This window comes from Equus asinus, chromosome X (assembly GCF_041296235.1).
Source record: "Equus asinus isolate D_3611 breed Donkey chromosome X, EquAss-T2T_v2, whole genome shotgun sequence".
In the NCBI taxonomy this organism is placed as follows: domain Eukaryota; kingdom Metazoa; phylum Chordata; class Mammalia; order Perissodactyla; family Equidae; genus Equus; species Equus asinus.
In genome coordinates this window covers 119,322,112-119,342,817 of record NC_091820.1, presented here as the reverse complement: position 1 = coordinate 119,342,817, position 20,706 = coordinate 119,322,112, and the positions used below count along the sequence as shown (strand labels likewise).

At 37.9% G+C, this 20,706-nt stretch overlaps 1 protein-coding gene across 1 annotated transcript in view; it reads left to right on the top strand.

The window, feature by feature from the left end:
* Positions 1 to 19,607, top strand: part of ZNF280C (zinc finger protein 280C) — a 129,356-nt gene extending 109,749 nt beyond the window's left edge. The window contains exons 14-20 of the mRNA XM_014852962.3: positions 6,295 to 6,426; positions 10,152 to 10,462; positions 10,936 to 11,076; positions 15,683 to 15,745; positions 17,505 to 17,623; positions 17,773 to 17,809; positions 17,932 to 19,607. Of these exons, the coding sequence (XP_014708448.1) occupies positions 6,295 to 6,426; positions 10,152 to 10,462; positions 10,936 to 11,076; positions 15,683 to 15,745; positions 17,505 to 17,623; positions 17,773 to 17,809; positions 17,932 to 17,947 (819 nt within the window). The 3' untranslated portion in view covers positions 17,948 to 19,607. The remainder of the gene's footprint in view (positions 1 to 6,294; positions 6,427 to 10,151; positions 10,463 to 10,935; positions 11,077 to 15,682; positions 15,746 to 17,504; positions 17,624 to 17,772; positions 17,810 to 17,931) is intronic.
* The last annotated feature ends 1,099 nt before the right edge of the window (positions 19,608 to 20,706 follow it).

Below are 20,706 nucleotides of genomic sequence, written 5' to 3'. Positions count from 1 at the left end.
TTGCATTTCCCTGATGATCAGCGATGATGGGCATCTTTTCATGTGCCTATTGGCCATCAGTATATCTTCTTTGGAGAAATGTCTGTTCATGTCTCCAGCCCATTTTTTGATTGGGTTGTTTGATGTTTTGTGGTTGAGTTGCGAGAGTTCTTTATATATTAAGGATATTAAGCCTTTGTCAGATATATGACTTGCAAATATTTTTTCCCAGTTAGTGGGTTGTTTTTTTGTTTCAATCCTGTTTTTATTTGCCTTGAAGAAGCTCTTTAATCTGATGAGGTCCCATTTGTTTATTCTTTCTATTGTTTCCCTTCTCTGAGAAGGCACGGTGTCCGAAAAGATCCTTTTAATACTGATGTCAAAGAGTGTACTGCCTACGTTTTCTTCCAGAAGCCTTATGGTTTCAGGTCTCACCTTTAGGTCTTTAATCCATTTTGAGTTTATTTTGGTGAATGGTGAAAAAGAATGGTCAATTTTCATTCTTTTACATGTGGTTTTCCAGTTTTCCCAGCACCATTTGTTGAAAAAGACATTCTTTTCTCCATTGTATGCCCTCAGCTCCTTTGTCAAAGATAAGCTGTCCATAGATGTGTGGCTTTATTTCTGGGCTTTCAATTCTGTTGCATTGATCTGTGCACCTGTTTTTGTACCAGTACCATGCTGTTTTGATTACTGTAGCTTTGTAGTATGTTTTGGAGTCAGGGATTGTGATGCCTCCCGTTTTGTTCTTTTTTCTCAGGATTGCTTTAGAAATTCGGGGTCTTTTGTTGCCCCATATGAATTTTAGGGTTCTTTGTTCTAATTCTGTAAAGAATGTCATTGGGATTCTGATTGGGATGGCATTGAATCTGTAGATTGCTTTAGGTGGAGTGGACATTTTAGCTATGTTTATTCTTCCAATCCATGTACATGGAATGTCTTTCCATCTCCTTATGTCGTCATCCAATTCTCTCAGAAAGGCCTTGTAATTTTCATTATATAAGTCCTTCACTTCCTTAGTTAAATTTACCCCAAGGTATTTTATTCTTTTTGTTGCGATTGTGAATGGTATTGTATTCTTGAGTTCTTTTTCTGTTGGTTCATTACTGGAGTATAGAAATGCTACTGATTTATGCAAATTGATTTTATACCCTGCAACTTTGCTGTAGTTGTTGATTGCTTCTAACAGTTTTCCAATGGATTCTTTGGGGTTTTCTATATATAAGATCATGTCGTCTGCAAACAGCGAGAGTTTCACTTCTTCCCTCCCTATTTGGATTCCTTTTATTCCTTTTTCTTGCCTGATTGCTCTGGCCAGGACCTCCAGTACTATGTTAAATAAGAGTGGTGATAGAGGGCATCCTTGTCTCGTTCCTGTTTTCAGGGGGATGGGGTTCAGTTTTTGCCCACTGAGTATGATGTTGGCTATGGGTTTGTCGTATATGGCCTTTATTATGTTGAGGTAGTTTCCTTCTATGCCCATTTTGTTCAGAGTTTTTATCATAAATGGCTGTTGGATCTTGTCAAATGCCTTCTCTGCATCTATTGAGATGATCATGTGGTTTTTATTCCTCAGTTTGTTGATGTGGTGTATCACGTTGATTGATTTGCAGATGTTGAACCATCCCTGTGTCCCTGGTATGAATCCCACCTGATCCTGATGTATGATTCTTTTGATGAATTGCTGAATTCTGGTTGCCAAAATTTTGTTTAGAATTTTTGCATCCATGTTCATCAGTGATATTGGCCTGCAGTTCTCTTTTTTCGTGGTGTCCTTGTCAGGTTTTGGGATCAGCGTGATGTTGGCCTCATAGAATGTGTTAGGAAGTGTTCCATCTTCCCTAATTTTTTGGAATCGCTTGAAAAGGATGGGTATTAAAGCCTCTCTGAAAGTTTGGTAGAATTCCCCAGGAAAGCCATCTGGTCCTGGGGTTTTATTCTTTGGGATGTTTTTGATTGCTGTTTCAATCTCTTTCCTTGTGATTGGTCTGTTCAAATTGTCTGCCTCTTCTTGAGTGAGCTTTGGGAGATTGTAGGAGTCCAAGAATTTATCCATTTCCTCTAGGTTATCCATTCTGTTGGCATATAGCTTTTTGTAGTATTCTCTTGTAATCTGTTGTATTTCTGCAGAGTCTGTTGTTATTTCTCCTCGCTCATTTCTGATTTTGTTTATTTTGAGCTTTCTCCCTTTTTTTCTTTGTAAGTCTGGCTAGTGGTTTGTCAATTTTATTTATCTTCTCAAAAAACCAGCTCTTTGTCTCATTGATCCTTTCTACTGCCTTTTTCGTTTCAATAGTATTTATTTCTGCTCTGATTTTTATTATTTCTCTCCTTCTGCTGACTTTGGGCTTCATTTGTTCTTTTTTCTCTGGTTCAGTTAGCTGTGCTTTAAGGTTGCTTATTTGGGATTTTTCTTGTTTGTTAAGATGTGCCTGTATTGCGATGAATTTTCCTCTTAATACAGCTTTTGCTGTATCCCATATGAGTTGGTTTGGCATGCTATCATTTTCATTTGTTTCCAGGTATTTTTTTATTTCTTCTTTAATTTCTTCAGTGATCCATTGCTTGTTCAGTAGTGTGTTGTTTAGTCTCCACATCTTTGTGCCTTTCTCAACTTTTTTCTTGTAATTAATTTCTAGCCTTATAGCACTATGATCTGAGAAGATGCTTGTTAATATTTCAATTTTTTTTAAATTTGTAGAGGCTTGCCTTGTTTCCCAGCATATGGTCTATCCTAGAGAATGTTCCATGTGCACTTGAGAAGAATGTGTATTCAGCTCCTTCAGGGTGGAGTGATCTATATATGTCTATTAAGTCCAATTGTTTTAGTTTTTCATTCAGCTCCACTATTTCCTTGTTGATTTTCTGTCTGGATGATCTGTCCATTGATGTGAGTGGGGTGTTGGGGTCCCCTACTATTATTGTGTTGTTTTTAACATCTTTCTTTAGGTCTGTTAATAGTTGCTTTATGAATCTTGGTGCTCCTGTGTTGGGTGCATAGACATTTATAAGCGTTATTTCTTCTTGATGAAGTGTCCCTTTGATCATTATATATTGTCCCTCTGTGTCTCTCTTTACCTGTCTTATTTTGAAATCCACTTGGTCTGATATGAGAATTGCAACACCTGCCTTTTTTTCCTTGCTATTTGCTTGAAGTATTGTCCTCCACCCCTTCACCCTGAGTCTGTGTTTGTCCTTGGGGCTGAGGTGTGTTTCCTGGAGGCAACAAATTGTTGGATCTTGTTCTTTAATCCATTTTGCCACTCTGTGTCTTTTTATTGGAGCGTTCAATCCGTTCACATTGAGAGTGATTATAGATGCATGTGGACTTAATGCTGTCAATCTGTCGCTCATTATCTTGTTTTCCTGTGTTTCTTTTCCTGTGTGCTTTAGACTATCCATTTAATACTGCAATTTCTTATGCTGGGTTTCTTAGATTTTTCCTTATCTATGATTTGTGACTCTGTTCTGTACTTTATTTTAGTGTCTACCTTGAAGTTTGTATTTAGAATCTCGTGTATAATATAGTCTATTCTCTGGTGGTCTCTTACTTACTCGACCAATACTGATTTAGACCCTTTGCTCTTCCCCTCCTAAATAATTATTTTCACTTTTTATTCCAACTCGTCTTATTAATTTGTAGTTAGAGTGCTAAGATCGTCCTTGTTTTGGTAGTTTCCTTATTTTTACCCTAATGCTATAGTTGAGTATTTGCTATCCTGTTCTGGTTCTATCCATCGGTCTCCCTAGTCTGTGGCTTGTGTCCCCTTTCTCCCTTTTTTCTTTTTTCAAGTATGAGAGCCTTCTTGAGGATTTCTTGTAATGGAGGGCTTTTAGTTACAAATTCCCTTAACTTTTGTTTGCCTGGAAAAGATTTAATTTCTCCCTCATATCTGAAGGAAATTCTTGCTGGATAGAGTATTCTTGGCTGAAGGTTTTTATCCTTTAAAGCTTTGAATATATCACTCCATTCTCTCCTAGCTTGTAGGGTTTCTGTAGAGAAACCCGCTGACAGTCTGATAGGGGCTCCTTTATAGGTTATTCTCTTTTTTTTTCTTACTTCCCTGAGTATTCTTTCCTTATCATTCCTATTTGCCAACTTTACTATTATGTGCCTTGCGGTGGGTCTTTTTACATTGACAAATCTAGGAGATCTAAAACCCTCCTCTGCACACATTTCTCCGTTGATCCCTAGATTTGGGAAGTTCTCTTCAATAATTTCGTTAAGCACACTTTCTGCTCCATTTTCCTTTTCCATATTCTCGGGAATTCCTGTGATCCTTATGTTCTTACTCCTCATTGAATCCATTATCTCTCGGAGATTTTCCTCATTTTTTTTAATTCTTAGGGCTCTTTCTTCCTCTGTCTGGCGCCATTCAGCCTGTCTGTCCTCGATTATGCTGATTTGCTCCTCTATATTGTCTACACGGGCATTCAGGGAATCCGTATTCTGTTTTATCTGGTCCATTGTGTTTTTCATCTCAAGTAATTCTGTTTGATTCTTCTTTATGATTTCAACCTCTTTTGTGAAGTAACTCCAGAACTCGGCTTGTTTCTCTATCTTTCTCTCTACCTCATTGAGTTTTTTGATTATAGCTGCTCTGAATTCATTATCACTTAGTTTACCTAATTCCAAGTCCTCAGGACTTAATTCTGTGTTTTTATTGTTTTCCTTCTGGTCTGGGGCTTTTATAAATTGCTGGATGGTAGAGGAGCGGTTTTTTCTCATGGTGGTAGAATTCAGTTGCAGTTACAGCCTGTCGCCACTAGATGGGGGTCGAGAGCGGCGTGTTAGCTCTCCGCCTTCGGGGCAAGATGGCTGCGCCCACTGGCTTTGTTAGGGGGGAGGGGCTGTTACTCACACGCGCACCGGTCTGGGTTCAGATCAGTTCTGTTCTCTGGTCTCCCAAGGCCCTTGATTTATAGGGTCCCCGCAGACGAAAGCTTGCCCCCCCCCCCCCCGTCAGCTTCCCCCCCCCATCAGCGGGTCTCCACTGAATCAGCGAATCAGCGGCAGGAGTCCCGGATGATCCCCCGGTCACGCGGCCCCTCCCCCGCTCCTTCCCGACCCGCGCCGCAGCCATCGCAGACTCTAGGGGAGGGAGTGATGTCCTCTCCTACCGTTCCAGCGCCTCGGAAGGTATAAAGCTAGGTTTATGATCTCCGCCTTCTTGGTATTCTAGGTCTCTAACAAGCTGGCATTATGTTTATTCTCTGAAATTCAGTTCTTCCAATCTTTTGTTGTATTTTGGAGGGGAGAGAATCCCGGGTCAGCTCACCCCGCCATTTTGCTGCACCCACCGGACTGATTATTTGTCTTTTAAATGGAAATAGTGATGGGCCTGTAGAGATCCAGCTTTAGGGAAAATATTCTTTTGTATTTCTGTGTTCTAAATTTACATATGAATATAAAATATATTTTTTAAGTTAATAAGAGCATATACATAAATATTGCAATTGATACTATATAGTAGAAAGAACACTGAGTAGCTATGAGCAAATGACTTAGATTTCTCTTGGGTCCTATTTACCATTAGTAAAATAACAGGACTGGGTTTGAGAAGGAACACAGTCAAACAGTAGATTGGGATGAGTTGTTCTGATTGATGCTTCTATACCCATGCTCTCCAATATCACAACCGCTAGCCACATGTGTCAGTTTAAATTTAAATTAATTAAAATTAAATAAAATTTAAAAATCAGTTCCACTGTTGCACTTACCACATTCCAAGTGCCCAATAACCAAATTTGGCTAGTGGATACCGTATTGGACAGTAAGCTATAGAACATTATCATTCCGTAGAAAGTTCTGTTGGACAGCACTGATTTATACAACCATTTCTATAACATAGCTTTTTGGGGAGTGTCTGGTTAAATTTGTTTGGTTTTAGAAATTTCAGTTCATTTTGCCAACTTGTGAAACAAATGGAAATAAGAAAAATCAAAAAGAATTTGCTCTTTTCAAGGATAAAAATATAGCATAGCTCATTTTTACGGTATCATATGTTTGAATAGTTTATACTTCAAATTTATAATTAAAAAAGCTTTCACACTACAAATGGTATAGGACTTGTCCCATTGGAACCTAATTGACATAATTTTTATGTTGATTGCTTATATGGTAACAAATACTTTTGAAACCCAAATATTAATGCAAGAAGCGCTTTTAAAAAATGAAATAGTTTGATATTATTTGTGACGGGATATGGCAAAATACTAGTTTTGAGATTATTTAGCTATTAGAATTAAGAGTAATTTTAAGTCTCAGGATTCATGAGAGTAGAAATTATTATTTCTAACATTTGTTGTAAACAGAAAAAAGGAGTTCATCGTTGTACAAAATGCAGACTACAATTTTTGACCTGCAAGGAGAAAATGGATCACAAGACCCAGCATCGGACCTTTATAAAGCCTAAAGAGCTTGAAGGATTGCCTCCTGGTACAAAAGTGAGTTTTAAAATGTGCTGTATTTTAACATTTTGTATGATAGTAGAAATAGACTCCTGCCTGGTTTTATCTACTGAGTATAGTATCAAAAATGACTTCTGATTGTCATTAAGACTTTAATTTTAGGTTTTATCATTCTTATGCTTAGAATGAGAAACTTATATCCATCGTTTCTGAAGTTGATTGACGTGTGCTATATTGGAGCATTTTCCTTTGTAGTGAGTACAACTAGATTAACCGTAGACTGAGTCAACAGGTTGTGTCAATATTCTATAGGCTGTTTTCGAGCTATTCCAGTTGGCAGCATATGTGTCTGCTTCAGCTGCTAGACTGTAAGGTCAGGAATCATGTTTAATTTATCTTTGTGCCCCTGGAATCTATCATAGTGCCTTGAATGCCATAGTTTGTTGAAATTGATATTGCTGAGTCTACTCTCAGAGAAGCAAGTTCTACTCCTGAATGGCGTTGCTGCTTTAAGTGAGCAAACACATATCTGACTACAAATTTCCTTTTCCCTGTTGGCCTTATGTACATCTCGTTTTCTCTGACTTCTTTATGTAAAGTCAGCTCTTGACTGTTTGCTCCAGTGGAGGGATACATAATCCAAAGTGAAATAATTCCCATTTATATTTGGCTTTGAGTACTTATCTTTGAATGTGAGTATGTCTGCTGTTTGAATTAACTCAAATAACGTAAAGCAATGCTCTGAAGGTCTAGAGCGAGAGAAGCTGTCCAGTGTCCTTCCCTATTATCCCTTTCCTGGAATCCACTCATTCCATGCTGGGACTAGACGTGCAGAATACCATTGTAAACAGTGCAGTCCTTTCGCATATCTTCTCTTAATAATGATAGTAATAATTAGTATGCTATATTAGAATATTATAATAATAATTCTAAATGTCTTGTAGCACTCTAGAATTAAGCTTTCGGTGTGCTTTTTCACGCACTCTATTATTTAATCCATGTAGCAATTCAATGAGGTAGACAAGGCAGGGATTATTCCCATATTACAGATGAGGCTTAGAGAGGTTAAGTTACTTACTTAAGGTCACGGGGCTAGGAAGAGGTAGTACTGAGATTTTCCCTGGGTCTTTTAACTCCTGGTTCAGTGTTTTTGTATGATACCAAACCACGTGTATTTCATAGGGCTTCCTTATTGGCTGCTCCTCAAGTACACAGGAGTAGTATAGTCAAATGATTGAAGAGAATGTTAATAGGCGACTGTGTTTTCCATTATTAACCAATGGGATAATTGAACATTTCCGTTGTATGAATCCTAGATGACAAATTTTATGTTAGCTCCCTTTAAGGAAATTCTGAATATTGTTAAACTCTCCATGCTGTGTGATGAATTGATGTAATCTCCACAATAGCCTTTGGAGCCATAAATCCTGCCCCATGAGCCCCCAGGGAGAGCAGGTCACATTTACTGGAGACCTGTTTTATGGTTACCAAAAAGTAATGCAGGCCTTTCCAGAGTTATTATTTCGGGCTTTGAGATTTAAATTTTGACCTCTATATTTGTGACAGCTATTTAGTTATGTCAGAGCATGGAACAGCCATGGGATGTGCTCTTTTGATTTTATATAATTCGCACTAACTTCTAACCATTAATGTCTGTGTTAACATATAAATGCTATCAATACAAAACTGTAATATTACAACAGTAAATAAATATCCAGGTAAATTCATTTGTTTGGTATGACCATTTAGAATAAATGGGAGACTTAACTGATTGCAGTTTATACTTGCCATTTTCAAAATAATGGTGTCTAACTTTTTGTATTGCAGTGATTTTTTTGTAACAGCTTTATTGAGATATGTCATGCACCATACAATTCACCCATTTAAAGTATACAGTTCAATGATTTTTAGCAGATTCAGAGAGTTGTGCAAATATCGTTATAATCCATTTTAGAACATTTTCATTCACCACCAAAAGAAACCTCATACCCATTAGCAGTCAGTCCCTATTTCCCCTCCACCAGCCCCAAGCAAACTTGAGTAATCTACTTTCTGTCCCTATAAACAGGACTTTTCCTATTCTGGACATTTCACATAGATAGAATCATAGAATATGTGGTCTTTTATGACTGGTTTCTTTCACATAGCATAATGTTTCTGAGATTCATCCATATTGCACCTTGTATCAGTACTTCTTTTTTATGGCTGTAATTTATTCTATTGTATGAGTATACCATATTTTATTTGTCCATTCATCAGTTGGTGGATATTTCGGTTGTTTCCACCTTTGGCTATTATAAACAATGCTTCTATGAAAATTCACATGTAAGTTTTGTTTTGTTTTGTTTTTGAGGAAGATCAGCCCTGAGCTAACTGCTGCCAATCCACCTCTTTTTGCTGAGGAAGACTGGCCCTGAGCTAACATCCATGCCCATCTTCCTCTACTTTATATGTGGGATGCCTATCACAGCATGGCGTGCCAAGCGGTGCCGTGTCTGCACCAGGATCTGAACCGGTGAACCCCAGGGCACCGAAGCAGAACGTACAAACTTAACCACTGCACCACCGGGCCTGCCCCCACATATAAGTTTTTGTGTGGACATAGTTTTTCATTTCTCTTGGGTGGAACTGCTAGGCATAGAACACCTAGCAGTGGAATTGCTGGGTTATATGATGCCTCTTATGTTTAACATTTTGAGGAAATGCCAAACCATTTTCCAAAGCTACTACACCATTGTACATTCCCACCAGCAATGTCTGAGGATTGCAGTTTCTCCATATCCTGTCAACACTTGTTATTATCTGTCTTTTTTGTTATATCCATTCTAGTTGGCCTGAAGTGATATCTCATTGGAGTTTTGATTTGCACTTTCCTTGACAATTATTAATGTTGAGCACCTTTGATGTGCTTATTGGCCATTTGTGTATCTTCTTCGAAGAAATGCCTATTCAGATTATTTGCTCACTTTTAAATTGGGTTATTTGTCTTTTTATTGAGTTGTAAGAGTTCTTTATGTATTCTGTATACAAGTCCCTTATTAGAGATACGATTTGCAAATATTTTCTCTCATTCTGTGGGTTGCCTTTTCACTTTCTTAATGGTGTCCTTTGAAGCACAAAAGTTTTAAATTTTTCTGAAGTCCACTTTAACTGTTTTCTCTTTGGCTTTTTGTGGTTTTGGTGTCATGTTTAAGAAATCAGTGCCTGGGCCGGCCCAGTGGCACAGCGATTAAGTGTGCACTTTCTGTTTCGGCGGCCCAGGGTTCACAGGTCCGGATCCCGGGTGCGGACAGGGCACTGCTTGGCAGGCCATGCTGTGGTAGGCGTCCCATGTATAAAGTAGAGGAAGATGGGCATGGATGTTAGCTCAGGGCCAGTCTTCCTCAGCAAAAAGAGGAGGATTGGCAGCAGTGAGCTCAGGGCTAATCTTCCTCAAAAAAAAAAAAACAGAAATCATTGCCTAACCTAAGATTTACTTCTATGTTTTTTCCAAAGACTTTTAGCTCTTACAGTTTGGTCTTTTGATACATTTTGAGTTGATTTTTGTATCTAGTATGAGGTAGGGTTCCAAAGTCATTCTGCTGCATGTAGATAACCAGTTGTCCCAGCACCATTTGTTGATAAGACTATTGTTTCCCTCACTGAATTGTTTTGGCACCCTTGTCAAAAACCAATGGACCCAGTGAGGGCTTGCAGTGATCTTTTTAATATTAATGTGATGATTAATTTTCTAAAAATGTATATTGTCTTCATTTTTATAGGTTACTATTCGAGCTTCAATTGGACCTCTTCATTCAAGACCATCAACTACATCTTCCAGTAGTACTCCAAGCACTTCTTCTCTTCAGGTCTCACCTCCAAAGTCGAAAAGTACAACTGCTAAGAATCCCACAAAATCTAATGCAAGTAAATCTAAGACAAGTAAGCCTCATGCAACTGCATCCACTGCAAGTAAACCTGTTGTACGCAAGCAGCGCAGACGTACATCTAAACGCAAAGCAAAAACCGCTTACAAGCAAAAGAAACAGCGCAACAGAAAGAATAAAATCAGCATAGCTTTGAAGAACTTAAGGTAATGTCTTTTATTGCTGATATACAGTACTAATCTAATATTGAATATTGAAGGCTTACTGTAATATAGTTTACCAAATCACAGAACTTCCTTGCTCATTTCCATGATAATCACTTATCAGGCATAAAGATCAAGTAGATAATAAAAAGGTACTTTTTACAACTGCTGAGCAGAGCTTGAATTACTGATTTATTGTATAAATGTCACCTTTTACATTGATCTTACATTTTGTGCTTATATCTTGTGATAATTGAATTGGTTAATATGATCCTTTTTATTCCAGGAAAACATTAACTAGTGCTCAATTTTTTACACTTATTCTAGCTTGTTATTTCAAAGCAAACTTTCAAATTATAAATCTCTAAAGATGTTACTTTAAACAGCTTGGCTTCAATTAATAAAACGTTAATAAGGCTTTACCTTATTATTTTTGTTTTATAATATATTTTTATCATTTTTTCTGTCTCCATAAGGTGTCGTCGGGGAGTTCACAAGTGCATTGAGTGTCATTCCAAAATAAAAGATTTCGCAAGCCACTTTTCAATATATATTCACTGTAATGTTTGCAAATACAACACTAACTGTAACAAAGCCTTTATAAATCATATGGTGAGGTGAGTTAAAGATGTTACACTGCCAATCAAAAGTGCCATTCAAGATGTTGGTTTTTTGAAAACAAATTTGTCTTATTAGAAGCCAGTTTGTCACATCAAGGAGCTAAAAGGATCTAGCAGTAGGGAACTTCTAGAGTCTTACCCAGTACTATTTTCCAGCAAAAGAACTCATGAAATTAGTGGGACAAAAAATTTTAAGAACAGTGAGAGTAATGATATTAGGATAGGTTTGTTAGGGAAATTTGTTTTTCTAAGTCTTTCAAAAAGTGGCTACCATTTGGGGGCCAGCCCAGTGGCATAGCAGTTAAGTTCACGTGCTCTGCTTGAGTGGCCTGGGGTTCGCAGGTGCCAATCCTGGGTTCAGACCTAGCACTGCTCATCAAGCCATGCTGTTGCGGCATCCCACATAAAATAGAGAAAGATTGACACAGATGTTAGCTCAGGGCCAATCTTCCTCACACACACACAAAAGTGGTTATTTTCAAACAAAATTGTAAATGTTTTCAAAATATTTATCCGATAAATACATGTAACCATATGAGTGTTATCCTCTTCAAATCAGTCACTTTGAGACTCCAGGTTTGTCAAAGATGCTAAGAACATGATTGGCGCTCAAGTGTGCCTGCGCTCTCACTCTCTCTTTCTCTCTCTTGCCTTCGATCCTCCCTCTCTCTCTTCTGTCTGTCTGTGCATTCATCTTCCAAGCCATCCATCTTTGCATTTGTTCATTGAAATGTGAAATGAAAGACTATAGGGATATTCCACTCATGATGGTACTGTTGGAATTTCTTTTCATACATCAATTCAGTTTACATTATTTGAACCTACCAGGTACTCTATGCTAGAGAAAATCTTCAGAGCCCACGTTACTTTCATTTGGACCTCATTATAGGAGCTTACTTTCTTCCTTCAGGATGGATTTTTTTAAATAGACAAAAATTGTTCAGACATCAATATGCTAAGTTGATTATTCAAATTAAGATATTTCCATTTATTTTCAGTCAGAAATAAGGTGTAACTAATAAAAGTGGTTTTCTTGCAGATCCTAACAAGACTCCTATGTTACTTTTTGGTCACAATCAACTACAAGTTTCAAAGATTTGCCCACTTTTTTGAGGGCTTCAGCACTTGTCTCACAGAGGTTTTTTTTCCCCCTGATGATCAGCCTGAGCTCATGGTACCTTGACTTCTTTAATGCCAGCATTCACATCCACCTCTGACATGTTGTACCCCCTTCCTTACCACCATGCCATTCCACCTCTTCATATACAATATTCATTCACTTTGAATTCTCATTACCCTAGACTTTCAGAGTCTTCACCTCTCTTTCCGGTCCAGCAGCAACAATCCAACTTTATAGTCAATCTCACTCTCAAGCTCATCTGTTTTGAATGTTCCTTTGTTCTTGTTCTAGAATCCTTGACATCTTCAGTCATGCTTAACCTTTCTATCCTTGAATCGCTTATCTTTTTTGATCTTTTTCTGTGCTTAGTTCTAGATTACCGAACTGTGCTTGATTCAATCAACTCTGAATTCATGACCTTTAACTCTAATTTGGTCCTGAGTTTTAAAAAATACCTCTTTGTTTTTATCTACAACATCTGTTTAAATCCTCTTCCGTACCCTCAAGATTTCATTCTAGTCTCTCAGTTGTTAACCTTGCCTACTAATTACTCAGAGGTCAGCCTTTTCATTTTTTCCAAGGTTAACTTTTTTCTACTTCAAGTATTTTTTCCCTTTATCTAGACATTAATCTCAGAAAAAGACGTGTCCCACTTTTTCACAGTTTGTGCTGTCCCTCTGCTCCATTTCCTCCAAAACCCTATTCAGTTCTTTTACACCTTCCTTTCATCTCTTCTCTCAACCACATTCCTTCTGCCTGCAAATATTTTTAGATATTTTTTCTTAGGATGTGGGAGGTTTGCCTTTACTTTGCGTATTTTCTTGTCTTCCTTTTATGTCAACATTTGTAAAGGAGTATTCTTTACTATCTTATTTGTCATTTGTTTACCCTTTGTAATTTGAGTATCACCCCCACTTACCAGTTAGAGCTGCCCCTTTAAAGGTTATCAGTCCTGTCCTAATCACTAAATGTACTCACTATTTTTCATTCCTACTCCTCTGTGACTTCTTTAGAGTATTTGATAATTTTGATCACTCACTTTTGAAACTCTTCTCCTCAACTTCTCTTAAACTCTTATCACCGTTTGTTCTTCCTTTTTGACTACTCCTCTGTTTCATTACCTTTTCTTTCTTCAACCTTTCTTGCCTCTTTACATTCCCTTTCCTGGTACCTTAACCACTCTCAGGGTTTTATCTTTTACCTCTTAACTGTAAATCCTCTAATTTCAGTGCTGAGTTTTCCAGAGATCCAACTCTTCATCTCAAACTATTTGATAGATATTTTCCCCTTTGACTCACTGGCATCTATAAAGAACACAAATAAGTTAAACATTGTTGTCCGTCTAGAATCCAAATTACTATCACCCTGATACCCTTTAAGCTCAGTCTGTCTCAAGGTGTCGTTTGCATAAACGTGGAGCATCAGAGAGAAATAACACACTTTAAGTTTCTGAAGCCTGTGGAGTTCTCTTGATCTGCTGCCATTCATCATGGCTTCCTGAGAGTTTGCCTCCTGCAGTTTTCCACTCTGCTTCCTAACTACCGCTGTGGTTCTGCCTCTGTACTTTGGTCGCTCTAAACCAGGCCCCAACCCACCTTTCTCTCAGTATAACGCCGGGAAGAATGCTAGTCTCTTATTCTGTGCCAAACACATGGCTCCCCACCATGGGGCTTTAATTCTGCCCCTAATTTATAGGAGATTAAACTGGAGACTATCTTTGGTATTTCTTAAACCCATGGGTCATTCTGGCCTCCCGTGTCCCATTTTCCATAGGCCCTTCAACTGTCTTGTAGGATCTCCAGTCCCATTCTATCCCAAAATATTGCCAATGGGCCCCAGGCTTCTTTCATAACGTTTTCCTAATTTCCAGTGAGCCCCAACCCTGCTCCACATCGTCATCACACACGCTGAGCGCTTACTCGCTGTTAGCCTCATATAGAACTGAAAAGCTTCCAATTCTACTCTTCTAAGGGTTTTGTGGGTCTCTTTGCATTTCCTCTATTTTAGTGGGTCCTTGCTTCCATTGTTGCCTCAGGTACCTCCCCCTGAATGGTACACCCTCACTCTGACCCAGTGTAGACTTTTGTCATAAGTTTGAGCTCTATATGTCCAGAAGCTTCATTTTCTCAGATGTTGAGTACCTTTACTCCCAGCTCATACCAACTCTGTGCCAGAAGTCAGGTCCCCCAAAGTACTTAATCTTCCTCAGTGTATAGTTTGTCCCATATTCAATATCTAAAGTGGCTTTTCCTTATTCTTTGTTATTCCTTGGAATGCTCCTCTCCTTCCCTCTCAGTTTACCGTCTTCTATGAAGGACCTGATCACCACAGACACTCATAGGAATCATTCCTGTCTTTGAATTCAGTACTATTCAGCCATTCTGCTTCATATTGTATGTCTGTCTTATCTACTTGAGAGAGCAGTTCTTTGAATTCACCATGCAACCTAGTCTGAGGGTATTCCCTTGGGATTATAGTTAGCCAGAATCTTTCTTTTTCTGTGCATACATGGTATACTCGTGATAGATACCTTGTGTCTAAGGGTAACCGTTGACTTGGTGTGTTGGCTAGTTTGCATCTGTCGGTGCAAGCGAGGGCTAGTGCTTCTCAAACTTTAGATTGCGTAAGAGTCACCTGAAAGGCTTGTTGAAACAGATTTCTGGCCTCCACTGCCGGAGATTAATTCAGCAAGTCTGGAGTGGGACCTGAGACTTTACATTTCTAATAAGTTCCCAGGTGATGCAGATGCTGCTGGTCCGTGGACCACACTTTGAATAATACTGTGCTATGCTAACCGTGGCTAATCCTGCCTGACTTTCGTGTGTGGGAAAGCTTTCCTTATCACTTTAGAAGGGGATGTAAAAGTTGTCACCACTGGTTGCAAAATTTGGTTAGTAGTTTTCTGTTCTGTGCGGAGGAAGCATTGTTTTAACTCATGAGCTCTGCTTCCTTTAATTCCTTTTCCTTAAAACTCTCCTAGTAATTGCAAAAGATTCTTTAAATATTTCATTTTACTGATGGTAAGTAATGCCATTTAACCCAAGTAGCATTTACTTCAAGGACCATGCAGATTCTCTCCCCTTGCTAAGTATATTAAGATTAGAAAGTGATAAGTATTATTCACAACAATTTATATTATAGCGAAATTCATTATTAGAAAATACCTTTTAAATTGTTTTCAGCTCTTAATAGTTGAAAATATTTAATTTGATTCCCTTTGCAGTTTTGCTCTTTGAGATTTTTTAAAATAAGGGTGAGGTACAGATTATTTAAGAATATTCTCAGGGAAATATGTTGTTAGAAAATGCACAGGTAAAATGAAATGTAAGATAAAAATCTTGAATTAAACAGAGATGACTAATAGAAATTTATAATTTAGATAAGGATCTTTTATTTAAAAATAAGAAACTAAGCATGGACTTGAAATATGGTCGTAACATTAATATGACATAATAAAATCTCATTTGTCTCTTGTCTTTCCAGCTCTCATAGCAACCATCCAAGTAAACGGTTTTATATTTTTAAGAAGCATTCTGGAACTCTCAGGTAACCAGTTGATCTTTTTCCATTCTCTCTATTGAAAACTTACAGTAACTCTTTCTTTTTTTTTTTTTTTTAAAAATTCTCTTCTTTTTTTTTTTTTTAAGATTTTATTTTTTTCCTTTTTCTCCCCAAAGCCCCCCAGTACATAGTTGTATATTCTTCGTTGTGGGTCCTTCTAGTTGTGGCATGTGGGATGCTGGCTCAGCATGGTTTGATGAGCAGTGCCGTGTCCGCACCCAGGATTCGAACCAATGAAACACTGGGCTGCCTGCAGCAGAGCGCACGAACCTAACCACTCGGCCACTGGGCCAGCCCCTACAGTAACTCTTTCTAACGTGGTGCTGGAGCACCTAGTTTGGAAAATGAAATGATTGCTACTGGACATAATGACGTTCTAGTCATTATATCCTTAGATCAAAGAGAAGATAGCCTACATTCTCTGGCTAAACTTTGTTTCAGTAGTGTTAGGCATTAAGATGAAAGTTTCAGGGGCCGGCCCCATGGCCAAGTGGTTAAGTTCGCGTGCTACACTTTGGCGGCCCAGGGTTTCGCCAGTTTGGATCCTGGGCGCAGACATGGCACCGCTCGTCAGGCCATGTTGAGGCGGCATCCCACATGCCACAACTAGAAGGACCCACAACTAAAAGTGTACAACTATCTACTGGGGGGGATTTGGGGAGGAAAAAAAGGTGAAAGCTTCATGGATTTACATTATAAAATTTAAAAAATAAGGCTCTCCAACAATATTTCAATGTTTAAAAGATGTTTACAACACCCAGTAAAGTGACTAACACTTCTTTGTTTTTGATCAATATATAGCCTTCATAATTCTTAGGGTTTTTTTCTTTTTCAAATGAAGAAAAGTATACAACTTGTTATTTTACAGAAGGAATTGTTGATGAACATTTCTAAAGGCATTGTAAATTAACTTTGATTATACCACACTCACTTAGCTCAGAATACACTAAGTATCATTTTTTTTCACATTGTTCTGGAGGAGTGATTTTTGGGGGTGGGACGGGAAGCACATGACTTCAGTTTTATGCAGATTTTTTGGTGTGCCACTGTGACAGCTCGATGGAAATACACATCAGGCTGTTGGGACTAGAGCTGCAGGGGAGAAGTCAGTGTAAGGTACGCAGCTGCTCTCTATTCCTATACAGGTGAAATACTTAAATGTAAAGTATCTAAATTTAAAATGAACTGCAAAAGTATATTTATGCTTTGTTAATAAGCTGATAATGGCAATAATTACATTACATGATTTATTTTTAAAGGCTTCTCATTTCTTTTCTGATTTTATCATCACTTAAATAAGACGTTAGATTGTAGCCTCCACAGAGCACACCCTTTTTTGTTCACTCTTGTATCCGTAACACCTAGTAGTACAGAGGGTATAAAGAAGGTCCTCAGCAAATGCTTACTGAATGGATGAGTATTACAGCCTTACTTTGCAAGTGGCCAAAGGCCGGGGAGATCGTGCCTTGCACTAGTTATACAAGCTGCTAGTGGAGACACGACTGGGCTGTAGGTCCCTTGACTCATCTTTTAGTAACTGGTATGAGAGGGAACAGTTCATAAAACACTAAATATTAGCAAGTACCATTTCAGATATATTGGGCTTATATAACAAAATTGGGAAATGATGGTCCTGACACATAAGAAGCAAATCAAGAGTTATTACATGAAAAAATAATTCTTGAACTTGTATATGGGTTTTCATAAAAGATAACCTTTTCTTTGTGTCTTCTTTTTTTCCTAGGGGCATTACTCTGGTGTGCCTTAAATGTGATTTCCTAACTGATTCTTCTGGTTTAGATCGTATGGCTAAACACTTAAGTCAACGTAAAACTCATACTTGCCAAGTTATAATAGAGAATGGTACGTATCTCTAACTGCGTTACTTTGAATTTCTGATATTTATTCCAGTATTTCTTGATCAGCCACAATATGGGCTCTTATGTATTAAACTGATCATCTCACTCATCATATTTGCCATTTTAAATGTAAAACTCTTCTTCTAATTTCAGTTCCTGAAAGTACCTCAACTTCTGAACCCCTTTCTGAGTAAGTTGATTTTTATTCAGTGCATTTTTCTTCGATAGATTTTAGCACTTGCATTTTTTAAATGTATCATTAATAGAAATGAAAAATATTAAAGTATTTTGTTTTTGTTTTTGTTTTTAAAGCCGCTTGTTGAAATAGATTCCCGCTCTATGGAGCTCGTGCAACCTGGTGCAAGACAAGTTGGAATTTCCTAAGTTCAAAGTTCTGAGGTGTTTTCTTACACAAAGGCAGTTTCCTAAGTTCAAAGTTCTGAAGTATTTTCTCACACGAAGGCGGTTAAACAGCCAAGTTCAGGACACTAGCTCTCATTATTCAGCTCTTTTCAGCTTCCAGACGGCACTAGACTCGTATTCCACCTTATCTTTGTGTCAGGTTAACATATCTTAACATATGCTTTCTTTCTCCAGTTGGCTCTCTCCAAAAATAACTTTTGTTGCTATGGTCTCTTCTTGCTTTGCTTAAAATAATTTGTGTTTTTCTCTGCTGTACTTGTCTTCAGAATAATGCATTCCAAACAATATGGCTGTTCATCTTTTTTGTCTGTTTTGTCTGGTTTCTTAGTTAATTTCTTATAAGTCTTACATTTTTAGGTCAGATAGCTGTCTTTCTCCTCATTCCTTGTCTGTCATTGTTCTATTTTTCATATTTTTCAGATGCAGAAGCAACACAGAAATTTCAAAAAATGTCCAGGGTACTCCTGGTCAGTGTCCCGCTTCGATGGACACAACTGATGCCTGTCCTCTCTTTCCAACGAATGTGAATTATTTGACTGTGAGACCTCCTGTAGGTTGTGGCCTTAAGAAATCAGATCTTGGGGAGAGTCCCTTCCTTCATGACTGGCCTCCCATAAGGCTGATGCTAATTTGACCAGAGATGACCTCAAGGCCCACCAAATTGAGCACAACTTCCCACTGGGGGCTTTGGTTCTCGATCTTTAGATTATGGGTCGATTATGACCAAGAAAAGCCCATCGAAATCAATGCTTCAACATTCAAGTTGAAGTTTAAGCATTTTGGCTGCTGCCCTTTAACCTTCCTCTAACATGCATGCAGTCCAACAAATATAAAAGCTGGTTGTGTAGGGAACTAAGGTTACTTTCATGTTCTTGGAAAACAAGTTCCTAAAATTACAGTTCCAAAGTTAGAATTATTTGTACTGTCATTTAAAGTTTTATCCAGTATTAACCCTAGGAGTTTTCAGCAATACTAATATTCAAATTTTTTTTAATTTTTTAAAGTTTAATTTAATTTTGTTATCTTTGTTTTCTGTTATTCTTCACCAAATTTATTGATGTCTGTTTTGTTATGGCCACTTTTATCTCTTCTCTTTAAAACTTTTGTTTTGTGTTGTTTTTTTTAAGACCTCCGAGAAATTCCTTAGAATTCTCTACAGATTTTACGTAGCTACCTATTGGAAGCTTCTTAATTTGGTAATTGTTCAGACTATTAGATGTCATTACATCCTCTATCTTGGGACTATCGTTATCTTAGTGATTGTGAGTTCAAAGACATAAAGAATTGGCAAAAAACACTTCCTACAGACCTTAAAACAAGTTTTAAAGTTACATTTCTGTATATCTAATACATATCTTCTTAGCCATTGATGTAATTCCTTTGGATAAAGATAATATATTCAAAAAATATTGGGACCAAAAAATGCACTTGTTTCTTGCCCATATATATATAGATGTATATTTTTTTTAATTTGGTGTTTGTTTATTTTGGTTACATTGAATATAGATTTGCTGAACAGTTTTGATGTTATTACTTATTTTTTTAATAAAATTTGTATTGTTAAAGTGCCTCAGGAATTATTTTAATAAATAACTTCGTATCAAAGCTGTAGATTTTATCGTATAACTGGGAGCATTGCTTCACTTCTTACATGAAAGCTGATTACTTAGCCTGCTGACTGAGAGCTTTATCTGCTGAGTGCATCTTGCAGTTTTTCCTCCGGCACAGTTAAAAGCTCACTGTTTATGCTTTACTAATTTCTTGAAATTTAAAGGCTGGCAAGAGTCCCTTTGTGATCTTAATAACCATGAAGGTGGGCAGGCTCTGAAGTTGTTTGCCTCAACAATGAGTGGTTTTTTCTGCTCAACATCAGAACTTCTTGAATTGTACTTTGAAACTGCTTTTAGTCCATCTGGGCCTCTACAGAATACCATAGACTGGGTAGCTTATAAACAATAGAAATCTGGGGCTGGCCCAGTGGTGTAGTGGTTAAGTTTGTGCACTCTGCTTTGGCGGTCCAGGGTTCGCAGGATCGGATCTCGAGTGCGGACCTAGCACCACTCGTCAAGCCACACTGTAGCTGCATCCCACAGAAAATAGAGGAAGATTGGCAACAGATTTTAGCTCAGGGCCAATCTTCCTCACAAAAAAAAAAAATAGAAATCTATTTCTCACAGTTCTGAAGGCTAGGAAGTCCATGATCAAAGCACTGGCCGATTCAGTGTCTGGTAAGGACTCACTTCCTGGTTCACAGACGATCATCTTCTTGCTGAGTCTTAACACGGCAAAAGGGGTGAGAGAGTTCTCTGGTGTCTCTTTCATGAGGGCCCTAATCCCATTCATGAGGGCTCCACCTTCATGACCTAATCACCTCCCAAAGGCCCCACCTCCAGATACTATCACTTTGGGAATTTGGTTTCAATATATGAATTTTGGAGGGGACACAAATATTTAGCCTAAAGCAGAAACATATTGAAAGCCAGTTTCATTGACCACTTGTTATGTAATATACTCCTTGCAATTCATAGTCAAAAGAGTTGAATCCATTAGTTTTAATTTTCCAGACTGATTTCTGCTGTAAATGATTCGCCAAAATCTCCCAAAGTGGCTTGTTTCTTAGTAGTGGACATAGCAATATTCTAGTCTTTATTACTTTTCAAAAAA